Source organism: Oratosquilla oratoria, chromosome 44, assembly GCF_046742065.1.
Source record: "Oratosquilla oratoria isolate Oo_2021 chromosome 44, ASM4674206v1, whole genome shotgun sequence".
Taxonomy (NCBI): domain Eukaryota; kingdom Metazoa; phylum Arthropoda; class Malacostraca; order Stomatopoda; family Squillidae; genus Oratosquilla; species Oratosquilla oratoria.
This window is the reverse complement of record NC_134820.1, coordinates 6,330,789-6,347,898: the sequence shown is the minus strand read 5'-3', so window position 1 is coordinate 6,347,898 and position 17,110 is coordinate 6,330,789. Positions and strand designations below refer to the sequence as shown.

The following is a 17,110-nucleotide window of genomic DNA, read 5'->3' as shown; positions in this document are numbered from 1 at the left end:
ACGACGACGACATGATAATTTAACCCCTTCCATACGGTGCCGCACACGTAGGCGTCATGAGGAGCAAGTGGATTCGCGACGCTGCCATATCGGCGTCTTGATTATATTTATTGTAGTCGCCCCTGTGTTTTTACATTCTCTCAAATGTGCCCTGAATCCCATTCTCTGTGGTTTTCAAAATTCGCGGGTGAAAGAGCGAACGATCGATATAAGCGGTGACTATATTTTATGATGCGAGTATTATTACGTCACGTTGTACGGCTGGCATTGGCTGCTGCCCGCGAGATTTAAGTTCCGTACTGAAAATACATATTATAGTGTTTGAATATGGTAAAAAGGATAAAAATAATTAAATAAACTACTGTACATGTTTAATAGGCTATATTCAGTATCTCTGGTGGTTAATATACAGGTAGGCTAGGTACAGTGACCACGGAACAGAGTGGGGATCGACTTACGATGAGATCGTCTTACGATGGCTCTATCGAAACCTAATGCCATCGTAAGTCGACGTTTACCTGTATTAGTAATATGGAAAGTTATACTAGTTTTATTGTAAGATACATACATATACCAAGGCTTTTTCCCCCTTACAAGGGGGGTAGCCAAAAAGAAAAAGGCATAAAATCATTCCCACCCATTCCATCCCTGAATACACTCCACATCCCTCCACCCTCCCTCTTATCTTAGCACCTCCTAAATGACGGGTCATCCCTGCACCTTGTCCACTGCCCTGGGTCAGAAGCAGTGTCGCAAGACACAGCACATCCACAGCAAGGCCGACTCATTAAATCAGCGACCCCCCCCTCTCCGTCCCCCCATTGCATAAAATGAGAGGACGGGGAGAAATCCCTTCGGGCTGCGTCAAATTTTGCTCACACATACTACCTCACCCCCCATCCCCCCCGCCCATTCCACCTCATGCAATCACATCATCATCCATATATAACCATTCTCCATTCACCCCTGTCTTCTGTCCTCTCCCGTCCTTCCTCAACAGACATTCCCCTCTTCCCCAAAGCCAACTTCACCCCATCCATCCACCTCATCCTAGGACGTCCCCTCATGTTCACTCCCTCCACATCTGCCTTCCATACCTCTTTTACTAGTCTTTCTTCACTCATTCTTTCCATGTGTCCAAACCATCCTAATATTCTTTCATCAACCCTATCTCCCAGCTCCTTTTCCACCCCTGTTCTCCTCCTCACCTCCTCATTTCTCACTCTAGCCTAGTAACCCCCATCATACTTCTCAGACACCTCATCTCAAACACGTTCAAACTCCTTCTCTCTTCTTCTCTTATGTTCCATGTTTCTGCCCCATACAGTGCTGTTGGCACAATCACTCCTTCATACAGTCTCCTCTTAGCATCCATTCCCAAATGTCTATTCCTCATTACACTCTTTAATCCACCAAGGTATTTACTCGCTTCTCTCAATCTACATTCTACCTCCACTTTCACTCCACCTTTCCCTGCCACATTTGCACCCAAGTATCTAAAACTATCCACTTCCTCCAGTCGCTCTGCCTTAATGCTCACTTCCAGTCTACTGCCACTTTCACCCCTTGTATATCTCATCACCTTACTTTTACCCACATTTATCTTTAGCTTTCTTCTATCACATACTCTCCCAAACTCTGCCACCAACTTCCTCAATCCCTCCTCCGATCCTGCCACAAGCGCAGTGTCGTCCGCAAACAACAGCTGGCTCACCTCCCACTTTTCTCCATTTTCCTTAACCATCTCCAATCCCTGACCCACTACCCTTGCATTTACCTCTCGCACCACCCCATCCATGTATAAGTTGAACAGCCAGGGTGACATAACGCATCCTTGGCAAAGTCCCACCTTTACCTCGAACCACTCTCTCTCTCCATTTCCAATCCTGACACAAGCTCTATTACTCTCATAAAAACTCTTGACAGCTCCCAGAAGCTTTCCTCCTATCCCGTATATCTGCATAACCTCCCACAGTTCCTTTCTGTCTACCCTATCATAAGCCTTTAACAGATCCATAAAAGCCCAAAAAACATCCTTCCCCTTTCCTATAGCTTTCTCACATATCTGTCTTACCACAAAGATCCGATCTACACAACCTCTACCTGTCCTAAATCCACACTGTTCCTTACCAATTACTCCTTCTGTTCCTCTCCTAATCCTCTCAATCAAGATCCTCCCATAACCCTTCCCAACTATACTTAACAAGCTAATCCCTCTGAAACTACTACATTCACACTTGTCCCCTTTTCCCTTGTAAAGAGGAACTATACAGGCACTCCTCCAGTCCTCCGGCACTCTACCCTCTCTCCAGCAAATATTAAATAACCTCACCAACCAGTCCACCATCACTGTACCTCCCTTTTTCAGACATTCCGCATGGCATCCATCCAGACCAGGTGCCTTACCTGCTTTCATCATCTTAACAACTGCCTTCACCTCATCCTTCCTTATTTCTCCTCCATTCTCCTCACTCATCACTCATTTTCTTCGCACTTCCCACTGCAGCTATCTTTCCCTCCCTATCCTCCTTCACATTTAGCAACTCCCTAAAATATTCTGCCCATCTTCCCCTTACTGCCTTCTCTTCCATTATCATCTCTCCATCTGCACCTTTTACCTTTTCTTCTCTACTTGATTCGCCTCCTCTTCCTCTCTTAATTTCTTTCCAAAACATCTTTTTATTACTTTCAAAATTTTCTGTCAAACTCTTACCCCATTTCACATCTGCTCTCCTCTTTGCAACCTTTACCTTTTGCTTTACTTCTCTTTTCTTTTCTTTGTACCTCTCATATGACTCCCTCGTCCTATTTTGTAACCAATCTGTGAAAGCTCGCTTCTTCTCTTCTACAACCTTCTTTGTTTCCTCATCCCACCATTCACTACCCTTTCTTCTATTTCCCCCTGTCCTTCTTGTTCCACACACCATCCTTGCACACTTTATGACTCCCTCCTTGAACCATCCCCATTCCTCCTCCACACCTACCTCTACTCTACCCTTTACTCCTTCCCACTCCTCCCTCAGCTTCTTTCTGTACTCCTCCTCCTTTTCCTCTTCATTCAAAGAGATGATAGAAGTAATTGTGTTTGCAAAAGGAGCTCATGGCCTCTTGCACTGTTGTGTTTTTTATTTGAAGAGTAGTACATTATTTGTACATCTTGGATGGATACTTCAGATATTCGTATTTTCTTTCTCCCTTTCCAGATCTGAAATGAGTGATGGCATCGTAACAGCAAGGGACACTACCATGACTTTCTCGTGCTTCGTCCTGTTTGACATGTTTAATGCAATGTCCTGTCGCTCCAGTGTCAAGTCAGTCTTGGATATTGGTTTGACCACCAACTGGTACCTCTTTATTGCCCTAACAGCTACCCTAGGTTGCCTTATGGCTGTGGTCTACCTGCCTTTCCTTCAGTGGATTTTCCAGACAAATGGACTTAATTTCTCAGACTGGATTTACCTGGTGTGTTTGACTTCCTCTGTTCTGATTGTGTCAGAATTGAGGAAGTTTGTGGAACGCCATCAGAAGGGAATCAAGCATTCTTCCAAGAGCAGTAAATCTGAGGGAATGTATGCTGTATAGCAGACCTTCAAGAGGCATTATTCATAACCTCTTACTCGGATAGTGAAAAACATAGAACTCTTGATAGTGGGCTGCACATGGTCCAGTGAAGGGACATTGTCATGTTATCTGTAAAGAAATCTTGCAGCTTTTACACAGGTTGTCATTGGAAAATAGGATGTCTTTGTTTTGCATATCCTAGACAAGATGTGCTGTAAAATATGTTAAGAACTATGACTTGTTCAGCTGCTGAAAGTTACAAAAGTTCGAAAATTGGAATAAATAGCACACTATAACGGAGATGAATAACATTTGGTAGCTGGCAGAAAGAACTAGTGTAGGTGATCAGTCAGCAATGCCATATATTTTATAAACTGTGATCAAAGTTGCATTGCAACCAGTGCAATACAAGTATTCATGAGTAATAGGCAGAGACAGGTGTGGAGATTTTTTTTTTTTTTTTTTTTTTGTAATTTAATTTTTTCTTTTCTTTTTTGTAAGTTTTAGAATGAAAGATGATGTATTTGTTAACTTGTTTTAGTAACTGAGTTTGCATGTGACTTGACTTAACCTAAGTTTTTACTCAGTGGGAGAACAAAGTAATACTGACAATTTACCCACAGATATAGTAGAGACGTTTAATAGTCTTATACTCTCTAGAGTCTGTTATTATCTGTTCCCTCAGTACAGGTAGCTTTCCCTGAATGTGTATGGTTTTATGCCCACCATGGTATATTAGATGCTAAACTAACACAATTAGGATGGACTGCCTGTAAGTATGCATTAGATCAACCAGGATCATTCTCTTGTTCATATCCACCCACACAACAAAAATTTTAACTTAGTTTGTAGGACTGGGAGTGTATTTGACCTTACATCTGTGTGCCTCTTGTTTAGTAGACATTTGTTAAAGTAACTGCCATCATGCAGATAATGCTGGTGCCACCATACAAATGGTATTGTACATGTAGGTACAACCAAACTGGTGGGATACTGTCTTGTTGTATTTACTGATGAGCAGGTGAGCATTGCCCTTCTTAGGGGTATAGTGCATTTCAGGAGACCAGTATAGTACTTGCACCTGATAGGGGTTAACCATGTTTGGAATGAATAACAGCCACTCCACAGGACAAGAATAATTATTGTTGTAATTTAAGTCACTACCCCCATGGATTTGACATTGTCACCACACTTCAATATCCCATTTTTGTATGGAATGCAACCTAGGTGAATTGCATCCAACATCAGTGCAGCTATTGCATGGACCACTAGCACATAAGGTGAGTGCTTTGGTATAGCCATAGAAGGCAACAAGATTTAACTCTTCCCTCAACGCACTTTGATCCCTTCAGGTTTGAGGCACACTGAAGTGTGGTCCCATCTAGGTGTGCAACATCACCTAGGGTCAATAGCGATTTGCTGTAGAAATGAAAGGCTTCGTTCCCTCTCCCATGTAGTGGGAGGCCCCTCAAACCCCATGGTGCTTGAGAATATGAGGCTATTCCAAGTACTGGTTATATGACAGGAGCTCCAAGGAGGCTCCATCTTAAAGAATTCCTAATTCTAATGGGAATAGGGGTGGAAATTGACCTTAGAGTTTTACTGGGGGTTTGTGAGGCAAGGCTCTTCAGTTCTGCCTTGGTAGCTACACTACCACCATCACCACCACCATAACAGCAGTAACAGCAACAATAGCAACACTCCTTGTGTGTGAATGTGAGGCAATATCTATCAGAAAAGGGCTCGTTAGGTTTCATTCATTAGATTTTATACATGAATGAAGGATCTATTCTCCTCTTCCTTTTTCTTCTGTCTTTATCTTCTTGTTCTTCTTTCCCTTCTTTTCCTACCTTTCTCACCTTTCTCCTTTAAAGGTGTTCAATGTAAACTAGAATCTTATTTAATGTGTTATCTCTTCCTGAGTAGCTTGAGCAGAATCCACTGGAACTGTGGTATTTGTATAGTAAGGATGATCATCGTTTGAACATCATGGAATTCAATAATTGTATCAGTATGGTACTCCCCTCTACATATTTCCAATACAAATCTATGACAAAACATCATATTATGCATCCATTTTTAGGAAATGTATACCCCATGTTTTGATTTAATCAAAAACTCTTTGGTTGTGTTTTAGCTGTGGATAGCCCAGGATGTTCCAACCACTAATTTTTCCAAAGATGAATGTTTTGGCCACCAGATGTAAACATGTAAAGCTTCACTCTTCTCATTCCATTTTAGGAATTGGTATGAGACAGGTAAGATGAAAATGCATTGATAAATCTTAATTTATAAGCATTTTACTATCAGGTGTATTCACAACTACACATGCAAAAATGGTACATATATACAGAAAAGACACAACAGGGTATATTTATAGCAAAATATAAACAATGTCGATGTTAATATTGGCACAAAGAAGTTGTAAATAAATCATGTTTTATCTATCCATCATCGTTGTGTTATTGGATATCAAAATATAAAGACAACAGTGAAACATGAAATACAGTATTTACATCCATTGTTAAGATAATCATCTTTAGAAAAACTTTTGCATAAAACATCCACCATTCATTTTGTCATAAGCATTGTTATCCATTTATTTGTTGCTCCAAGTTTGCCTTGTACAACATAAATTTGTACTGGTCAGTGACATAGGATGAAAGTATAATTTTTTTCCAGCATCTCCCATGTATAAATATTTGTGTATAGTATCCACTTCCTCCTCACCTACCTGGCAATTCTCCTTGTACTGTAGTAGCACGATAGTCTTTTTATACAGTCATGTATAACCACATGATGCAGCTCCACATAGCATGATACAGATGTAGTTAGTAAATGACAAAGTTGTTGTTAAATTGGGTTTTGTATTTGTTAAATAAGCCAGTTCATTACTAACTTCCAAATTCCTCCATTGTTTTGTTGTGCTGTGTTTGTGGAGAAATACTGGTTTCTAGAATTGTTCCATTTAATACTCTGAAAATGGTAAATGGATTTCCTTAAAAGAAAAAAATCTCAAATCAAGTTGTAATGTGTTATGGGACAAAAATGCAAGAAAGAATGAGATTGATTGACTAATTGAAATGCATGGAGATGAATGTATAACTTGCCTACTGAAGCAGCTTACATCGAATATAAGTCTGGATCAGACTGCATCTTCTATATACTTGAAGACAGATACTATACCTACAAGAGTACGAGTATAATGCTTTGAGTGGTATTTCCATGCAAATGTCTCCCTCTTTGATTTTTTTTTTAGTCAGCCTTTTTCAACATGACCTTATAAAAGAACATCAGATGTGGATTAAAAACATAAGTATTGTGTAGGTTTTGTTGATTCTGAGTTCATTCTCACATAATTCATCACAGTGCATGGATTAACATCTCAAGACTTGCAAGTATACCCCATGTTTTTAAAAGATTGCTATGAATTACAGACATTTAGAAATATACTTATGTATATTAACTTTTCTAGAAGAAAAATGAAAGTATGAGACTATTTTTCTAGCTAACTTTTGATTTTCTTCTTATTTTATAAAGTATACCTTAAGTCTACCTAGTCTAGGTTCTGACTAATCATACTGGGAAAGTGCTACAGTGCAAACTTGAGATGGGAGTGAAGGTAGTAATGAAGGGTCATATGAAAGGGGGTGAGGATTTTCCTCACACATTTTATAGCCACCTTGCATTTTTGGGTGACAGCTGACCAGATGAAAAAGATAGTTGTAATTGGATTTGTAAAAGGTGTTTCACTGTTACAAAGTAACAATTGTTCCATTGTTCATCAGAACTTGACATCAACCCCACCAAAGTGGGGGTGTGATCTGGCAGTCAAGAACTCTTAAATTAAAACTAAAGCAATTTATTAAGATGTGATAGCCAGCTAACCATAGTTATATAAAAATTTGGGCATGGCATCTATTTAAAAGACTAAACTGGATATCTAGTGTCCATGTAGGAGGCACAAGGTTGACTGTCGGGCCTAAAGGTAGCTATTGCATATTTTAAATATCTTTGGATATTTTCCACCATCCACTGAGACACTTTAGACATAGAGCTTAGGTTATTGTTTCTGTAAAAACTGGTAGCTGAAGAATGAAATGGCAAAAGATTCAAGGAAGTTGGGTGTATGAATGTTCATGAAATATTTTATAATTGTCAACATATATGGAGATATATTCTTTTAGTTTCTCTTAAGTTCATTGACCAAGGGTAAAGCCTTAAAACTTTTAGAGCTGTAAAAGTTCATTCCTATGTGTTTTCCTTTCTTAAAGTTTCAAACAGGTGAATATGTGCAAGGGAAGTACTAATTTGAAGAAGTCTGCATATGTTCACATCAGATGTGGCTCTACTGTGCCATCACATGCAATTTAGGTGGTATGAACCTAGTGCGGTATCTGTCATGTTACATATCATGTAGAGCCTTTCATCAGTAGTGTGTTATCTAAACCCATCAATAAAGATACGTGACCATTCAATTGCAAAAATGTGTGGTAGCATAGAGGCAGCCAGAGTAAAGTTCAGCATCATGACCCCAAGACACAGAACACCTTTGTTGATGTAGATGTGACCCTACCAATGTTCTGAGCTACATACACTGCATGCCAGTGTCAAAATTGTGCTTTGTTATCCATCCCACATCATATGACGCTACTGTCTTAAAGTTGAGGGTAGTGTAGTGTTCTGCTCTTACTGTGTTAGTGGTAATGGCTATACTGCAATGAATGAGCTTACAAGGCAACAAATGATGTATTTGAACTGTTTTGCAGACAGTTGCTATTCACCGGGTGAGTGATGTGCAACATTGTTGTTTGCCTTGCAGTGAGATTTGATAATGTACTTTTATTGTGTTCTCAGCATAGTTTTGGTGACCTACTTCACTGTCTGTATGGGTCATGTATATTGAAGTTTATCATAAATACCATATCTGTATTGATGTTGCACAAATTAGTGCATGTATTGTATCCCATCCCACTAAACAAAAGAAAATAATAATGATAATTATTTTCAAGTTTTACTGACTGGAAACCCACAAATCCAACAGTGACTGGTAATGGTCCTTGGCCCCTCCCATAAATCTCCCTGGGAAGAAATGTTGGACTTGTCTGTGTTGTATTAGTGTAGGACTTCTATGTCACCTGCTTATGATAGTAGGAGGAAGGGAACAGTTGCTGGTTGTCAGCTCTTCTTATATGAAAATGTAGAGGAATGTCACCCTCTTACAGTAGTGTGAGCAAGAGAACAGTTATTAGTTGTCGGCTCTTTGTTGGAGGAAATACAGTTGAACTTTGTAACTGGGTCCAGAGATTGATTGTCAGTCCCCACAGGGCTATACCTTCAGATGGAGGCGAGGTGTGTTGATAGGTTTTGAAGATGGACAACAGACGATTCTCTGAGGTTCTGTCTTGCAGGACCACCACTTGCAATTACCCATTCTTGGTTCCATGGAACACAATGATTGTATCAGCAGATCACCCATTGTCACTGATAACTTTTAGGCCATTTACAGTGAGACCTCTCATTAACGGACATTAAGTAGCTGTGTTTTTGGTGCCGTTCTTTAGTGCATGCAATCACTATGCCACCCAAAAAAACACTCCAAAACACCAAAAACACAACAAAAACACAACAAACACAGCTAATTAACATCCGTTAATGAGAGGTCTCACTGTAACTCCTTTAGCTGGGGACCCTTCCCCCAACTGAATGAGACTGTTTGGGATTTACCAGAACAAAATATGTAATGCATACCACATTAAAGGGTTAATTGAGACTGAATAAATCCCTTTGGCCAGGATTTCATCCCTTAGCTGTGTTATATTATTTAACATTAGTGTGATAGATGTCTGTTGAGGAAGGAAGGGAGAGGACGGAAGACAGAGGTGAGTGGAGAATGGTTGTATATGGATGATGTTGTGACTGCATGAGGAGGAATGGGCGGGGAAGTGGGGGGTGGGGTAGTATGTGTGAGTAAATTTTGACGCAGCCCGAAGGGATTTCTCCCCGTCCTCGCCTTATATGCAAAGGGGGACGGAGAGGGGGGGTCGCCAATTAAATGAAGCGGCCTCGCTGTGGATGTACTGTGTCTTGCGACACTGCTTCTGACCCAGGGCGGTGGGCAGGGTGCAGGGATGACCCGTCATCCAGGAGGTGCTCAGATGAGAGGAAGGGTGGGAGGGGTGTGGAGTGTATTTAGGGATGAAATGGGTGGGAGTGTTTTTATGCCTTTCCCTTTTTGGCTACCTCCCTTGGAAGGGGGAAAAAGCCTTGGTATATGTATGTATGTGTATGTGATAAGGGTTACTAGGCTGGATAGAGTGAGAGACAAGGAGGTAAGGAGGAGAATGGGGGTGGAAAAAGAGTTGGAAGATAGTGTTGATGAAAGAGTATTGGGATGGTTTGGACACAAGGAAAGAATGAGTGAAGAAAGATTAGTAAAAGATATGTGGAAGGAGGGAACATGAGGGGGCAACCTAGGATGGATGGATGGGGTAAAAGGGGCATTGGGAAAGTGGGGAATGTCTGTTGAGGAAGGAGAGGAGAGGACAGGAAATAGGGGTGAATAGAGAATGGTGTGTTTGGATGATGCTGTGATGCATGAGGGGGAGTGGATGGGGGGTGAGGGAGTATGTGTGAAAGATAAATTGATACAGCCTGAAGGGATTTTTCCCCTGTCTTCTCCATTTCTGCATGTGGGGAAAGAGAGGGGGGTTCATCGATTTAATGAAGTAGTCTTGCTGTGGATGTGCTGTGTCTTGCGACACTGCTCCTGACCCAGGGCAGTGGGTGAGATGCAGGGATGACCCATCATTCAGGAGGAGCCAAGATAAGAGGGAGGGAAGGGGGTGGATGGGAGTGGAGTATATGGGGATAGAATGGGTGGGAGTGGATTGTATGCCTTTCTTTTTTGCTACCTCCCTTATAAGGGGGAAAGAGCCTTTGGTATATGTATGTAAGTGAACAAAATACATAAGAGACTGTTGAAGGAGTTGGTGTGTGTGAATGCATCACTCCAGAGTTTAAGCATTTTCTGACACCAGTAAAGGACATTCCAGCAGAAAGTGAGCAGTCAAGCTCTACATAATCTAGATCCTCCAGACCCATATCACTACTTTATCAAATGAAGCTTAGCACATTTGGTTTAGATCAAACTTGTATTTTTATTAGTAGGATTATCTATTGAAATGAACAAAGCACTAGATCTAATCAAACCCATGTTATCAGGTTATTAGAATTTTTCGTGTGTTCTAGCCTATCTGTATACAGTAGGTGTGGCACTGGAGTTTTCTTATAAAGGGGCTAACTTCCCTAACAGAGAATAACAAATTGAGGTGATGAGATATATATATATAAAATGGATATATATAGTTTTTTCACATTTAAAGTTTTTGTACTTAAATGCATGCTATTTTTGGTACTGCAATCATAAATAGACAGAGATAGGTGTTAAGAAGTTATGAATAATTATTATTAGTCATTATGTGGAGTGTTAATTATTAATGATGCAGAGCTGTAGCCCCTAAAGACTGACTCCAGGCCACCCTTAGTACACAGATTTTTATGGTGTAGCTGAAAGACTGGAATTGATCATGTTTCTTACACAAGAAAATGGTGAACTAATACCTCAAGAAATCTAATTTCTTGATAGTAAGAGGGCCTTGGTGATAATTATGAGGCTCCCATTATTATTATTTTCATTAACCTTTGTTGACATTTACATAGTTTTTATGTTTTGACATATCTACCTGAAGGTGTTAACTTGTTACTGCAACTCTTCTTCACTGTCCACCACCATAATCTTGTTATCTGGAAATTAAATGTAATTAGTTTCCGTTTTTCAAAAGTTATCCCCAAATAAGACCCATTTCTTTCAGAACTATTCGTTGTTATGTTGAACATAAATGGTGACATTATATATCTGAGACTGAGTCCTACTATTCTCTCATCTCGCCTCATAATTTCATACATACCTCACCTCATTTGTACATACTCTTTACTGTCTTCAAGCACTTGCTTTTCACTTCATACTTCTCTGCAAGCTTCTGCAATGCTCTTCACATCTCTCATACTATATATTTTATCCTGGTCCATAATTGTCACATTTACCCCCTTATTTATTTAGCTAAATACTCATATTTATCAGTCACTGCAATATCTTGTCAGCATATCTTTTCCTACAACGCTTCTTATTCTCCTTCTCCTCCACTTCCTCTTTTCTTCCCTCTTCCACTCCTCATTTCTCACCTCTTCCTTTAGTACCAATGATAAGTGCCTACACAAGGTGGTCCTGTGAGAAGGTCATTTCCCTCCTGCCATCTTTAAATCCAGTCAATTTCCTACATGGTGACACTCATGCTATGGATAAGTTCACCTGCATTTCCTCTATTTTTAAACTCACGGAGAGCTGACAACCAGTGACTGTTCCCCTCCTCCTATTAATTTTAGCCAGTGACAAAGAAATTGTCCATTAATGTAACACATGTTGGTCCGAGTTTTTTCCCAGGGATCTATAAGAGAGCCAATGACCGTTGCCATCAGCCGTGGGATTGCAAACTTCTAGTTAGGAAAACTCAAGGCAACAGTATTATTATTATTATAATTATTGTTATTAATTCTTCCTCTTCTTCTTCACAAGTTTACTTATTGTTTACATTCTTGTCTCCACATTCTTGTCTCCATGATTGTATATAATGATTTTTGTTTCAAGTTTCTCTGATAGGAAACCTGCAGTCCCACAACAACAGTCTTTAGGCCCTTCTATAGATCTCTGGAAAGAAATGTTGGGCTATTGTATATGTTGTATTAATGTATGGTTTATAGTAGTGGAAGGAGTGGGACAGTTACTGGTTGTCAGCATTATATATATATATATATATAATTTTTTTTTTTTTTTTTTTTTTTTTTTTTTTTAAGGTGGAGGAAGTACAAAGTTGATTGATGGTGTTGGAAGGTTCTAAATAGGTGGCAGGGAGATGTTTCTCCCTAAACTCTATTTAGCAGGACCTCCTCGTGTATATATCCATTGTTGATCCCACTTTTGTGTTGACACCATATGTTTTCTTCTTTTATGGAGTTATTTTTCCTTTTCTTCCAGTATTGAGAATGATATAAAATTTGAACACTAGATCAGGACATTTTAGTATATAAAGTGGCTTTTATAAAATCCTGCTGTCACCTAGGATTTGTGCATCTGCAGAAGTGTGACATGAGACTTTATTCTCGGTAAAAAGTTTAAGGTACCTTTGAAAAAGAAAAATTTTCAGTGCTGACTCCTTTAATTGTAGGTAGATAATTCTTAAGCATTTGCAAAAAAATTTACATCTTTCTTAATTTTGCCTCTGCTTGTGCTTTGTAGAGTCATACTCTAACTGCTTAGTGATGATTATAAAGGGTCTTAACACTACTTTGATGTGAATGACAATGGAAATGAAGTACAGTACCATGACAAAATCATTTTACTTGATCAGTTGTGGACTGAATCTGAAGAGTTGTGAATCCTACAGTAGTTAACATTTTCAAATATGCAACAGTTGCTCTTGAACACCTTGAGCTGTATTTGTGAATACCCAAGTGCTAGGCTCTGAAACTCCATTAACAGTTATGAAGCATTTTACCTCTTGAGAGTGCAGCTGTCCGTGATGATAGTTTGCTGTTTTAGGATCCAGATTTTCATTTAAGAATTCAACCTGTTCTCTCCATCTATAACTTCTTTTTCAGTAATGGAAAAAAAAAGAGAGAGAGAAATCAAGAGAAATGGATCCAATATGTGCAAAAGGTTGGGGTGTAAAAGAATTTTGTCCATGAAATTAGTTTTGAAAGAGCAATTTTGAGAGTATAAAACATCATTGAGTTATTATTCATAGTGGTTTTGATGGAGGGATTTACTTCAGAGAGGGCCAGTGCTCAGCCACTTATGTCTGAGTTTGTCTGTCTAAGCTGCTCTTGTAAGCACAACAGTAAATTCTGAACAGTTTGTATTTGACTGGGTATTTACAAAGCCCAACCTGCTGGAGTGATCATGTTTCTGTAGGGGATGATTCTTCAATGATGTCCAAGTATTAATACTTTTATTATGTGAATATAACTATATTTAGATTTAAGCTGGGAGAGTGACTGGAATTGTGCAAGGCCCATTTCCTGAGATGATGGGAAAGGTTTTAGTGGAAAATGTAATTTGTCTATTTTTGTCCACTGTTGCTGTCTCCATAGTGAATTTGTGTAATATATTTTTTTCACTCTCTTTAAGCCACTACTATGAATGTTTCCATGTAGATTGTCAAAGACATGTAACTAATGCACATTTTATTGTAATGAAACACATTGTAATAATGTAGATTGTCACATTCATCATCAGAATACTTCATAGAATAATAGTAGTCCATGAAAATTAAAGTTTCATGTGTTTATAAAATTCTCAAAGGTCCTTTTACCACAATTATCTCAGTGCCATTTTCAATTTTTCAGCACACTTCTTTCTTCGGAAGGAATATCATTTAACATTATTCATATAAATCAGTCTGAAAAAACATGGTTCTGATATTTTTTTCTCATTCCTTGTTAAAAGAAACTTGATGGTATGGATTTATTTGAAGGGGGAGCCAGGACTTCCTCTAGACCTTGTTCTGTAGAAGAAAACTAACTACTGCTCATCTCTTGAATCACCCTGGTATCGACTATAATCAGGAAAGGGGATTTGGTTTTTCTTATCCTGTTTCCAGGTCTTGTGGTCCTCTCTCCATCTTATATCCTATCTATGAGGAGGTAGGAATGATCTTGAAATGGGATTTGCAAGCAAGCTGAGGGAAAATAAAGTGCTACTTCACTACCTCCAAGTGGTGTCACTGAGTTTTGTTGAGAATGAGGAAGTGACTGAAACTGACAATACAGTACTACCTCTCATTAACGGACTAAAAGGGGGGTAATGGTGTCCGTTGATGTGAATAATCCATTGATTTGGAGTGGTTTTTGGGTGGCATAGTGATTGCACGCACTAAACAACAGCACCAAAAACAGCGAAAACACGGCAAACAGCTAATTAACGTCCGTTAATGAGAGGTAGTACTGTATATTTAATCACCATCTGTTCCACTAACAGTGTGTGTAAAAACTATTCAAGAATTTGAGAACAAACTCGATGCTGAAAGATACAAAGACTGGTCACTACGAGCATAGCTCTCTTCCCATATAATACAACTAGGTAAATAACTCTAACTTCATTCTTCCAACTAACAGTTGTAAGTCCTCTGATGATGGTGGGAGTAGATGATGGTGATCTCTGGAACCCCATAACCTCTTCAATACAAATAAAATTCTCGCAGGCAGCATCGACCAGATGTAGTGATTTGGTGATGCATCACATTAATCACGGTGTAAAATATAAGCTCGCTGGCTGAGCGGGTTAGGGCGTCGTCGTTACTTGCTGCATAGGCTGAGGGGATGGCAGTTCGAATCCTGCCACCGGCAAAGTTGAACCAAAGGCATGTTTTATCAAATTCCACGCTACAAAGTCCTCTGTGAAGGGCACCGTTCTAGCCCTCCAATAGGGGAAAGTTTGTGACGTTAAACCATATACCATCACATAAAATATAAAGTCACTGCTGTATTACTCATTCTTTCACTCTGAATATTAATAACTACAGAAAACTTGATCAATCCAGTTCACAGAATATGGGGGTCACTCAGCTACAACTACAAAATATACATACTGTACTCAAGATGCCAATGCCAGCACCCTCATATACCCACTCATGCCTCATGATGCCTGTTCATCATCGTATGGAAGGGGTTAATAACAATCCATGCTCAAATCTAGCCAAATGTATAAATCACAACCAAGATCACCCTGTATCATCGTCAGACTGCACAGTATAACAATTTGAAAAGGTCCTCTGTGTTAGAAACTTGGAATGCATTAGTTTTGGAGAAGCCTAAAGATGAGTACAATCCAGGATCAAACCAGGTGTCACATATGCAGAAGCACTACAGATGAACCTTCCCCCAAATAATTCTAATCAAGAACCACACCAAGAGAGATGACCCATATGATACAACAACCTTCCACATAAACACCTACATCCCTTTCAGGAGTGTCACAGGACCTGCAACCCAACCCCTTCCCATAAACTTATCTGAAGTATGGATTGACCTCTCATTAATGGACATTAATTAGCTGTGTTTTTGATGCTGTTGTTTAGTGCTGTGCAATCACTATGGCACCCAAAAAACCACTCCAAATCAACAGATTATTCACATCAACAGACACCGTTACCCCCTTTTTAGTCCATTAATGAGAGGTAGTACTGTACAAACCTCCAACACAACCACTTACTCCCTCCAGTCCATCAAAACCCTTGCCCACAAACCCATTCATCCTTCCCTCACCCACCTCAACACTCGCAATCCTTCCACCTGAAAAAAAAAACAAGAACATCTTGTACAGACCCCTACCTTCTCCAGTCCATCACAACACTTACCCACAAACCCATTCATCCCCTCCCCTCATCCACCCCAAATCCTATAACCTTTTCACTCCAAAAAAATATTCAGCTCTCCAGAAAAAACATAGAAGATAGACATAATAGTGCATCAGCCATATCACACCAGTCAACACTCCACCCCAAAAATACCAATAAACCATTCCTCCAACAAATAACAAACCTTCCCCATCCACAATACCCACTACAGACTCAGAACTACAAATACAAGCTGAAATCCAGCCTCTCCGAGTGCCAACTGCACACACCAACACCAAACCCAATGCAAGCCTCCTAGATTTCCCAGTGTCCCCAGCAGACCCATCTTGAATGAATGAGTGGATATCAAGTTTTATCTCACACCCAGTTGAATCTACCCTTCTCCCCAAAACAAAACCCAAACACTTTGAAAAAATCCAAACTGTCAAAACCAACAAATCCCACACATCTCCATGGGAGCATGACTCAAAACAACCACCATTTTACAAAATGGAAATGCTGAGGCCTCATCTTGAACTAGAAAAATATATCCTTCTCTAGCAGTATAACTATAACTGCATTTGCTTACAAGAAAGGATATACTATGTACCAATCCCCTCCTCCCTCCCAAAGCCAATTCAGTAGGTACAGCAATCTTTTATCTGTTTAGATAACTCCTTATTACCACTTGCACTCTATATTCCTTTCCAACTCATCATAGCAAAAATATTCCTACATTACCCTATAACTATCTATTCTTTATATCTCCCTTCATCAGAAAACATTAGAAACACTGTCAGATCTTCCTTGCCAATTTATCCCCCATATTTTCTACTAGAGACTCTAGTTAAAAAATCTCCCTTTGGGGAGACACAATACAACCCCACTAGGCAAAATAATATCTTCTCTCATTACAAATCATTCCCTATCACTATACAACACATATCAACCTACAGCCAATGTGCTGACAAGATAGACAATGTGCTGCAAGAGGGCTGGGTGGATTGAGTGTACCTTGATCAAGAGATCAAGAGTGGATTTTGATGAAGTACCTCATAGTCACCTTATGTGAAAAATGGAGCATATTGGAGGACAAA

General features: G+C 39.6%; 1 protein-coding gene across 2 annotated transcripts in view; it reads left to right on the top strand.

Moving 5' to 3' along the window:
- Nucleotides 1–14,091, top strand: part of SPoCk (secretory pathway calcium atpase) — a 116,119-nt gene extending 102,028 nt beyond the window's left edge. For both annotated transcript variants that reach the window (XM_076180598.1, XM_076180599.1), the window contains one exon: nucleotides 3,204–14,091. In XM_076180598.1, coding sequence (XP_076036713.1) covers nucleotides 3,204–3,582 — 379 coding nt within the window. In that variant the 3' untranslated portion in view covers nucleotides 3,583–14,091. The remainder of the gene's footprint in view (nucleotides 1–3,203) is intronic.
- The last annotated feature ends 3,019 nt before the right edge of the window (nucleotides 14,092–17,110 follow it).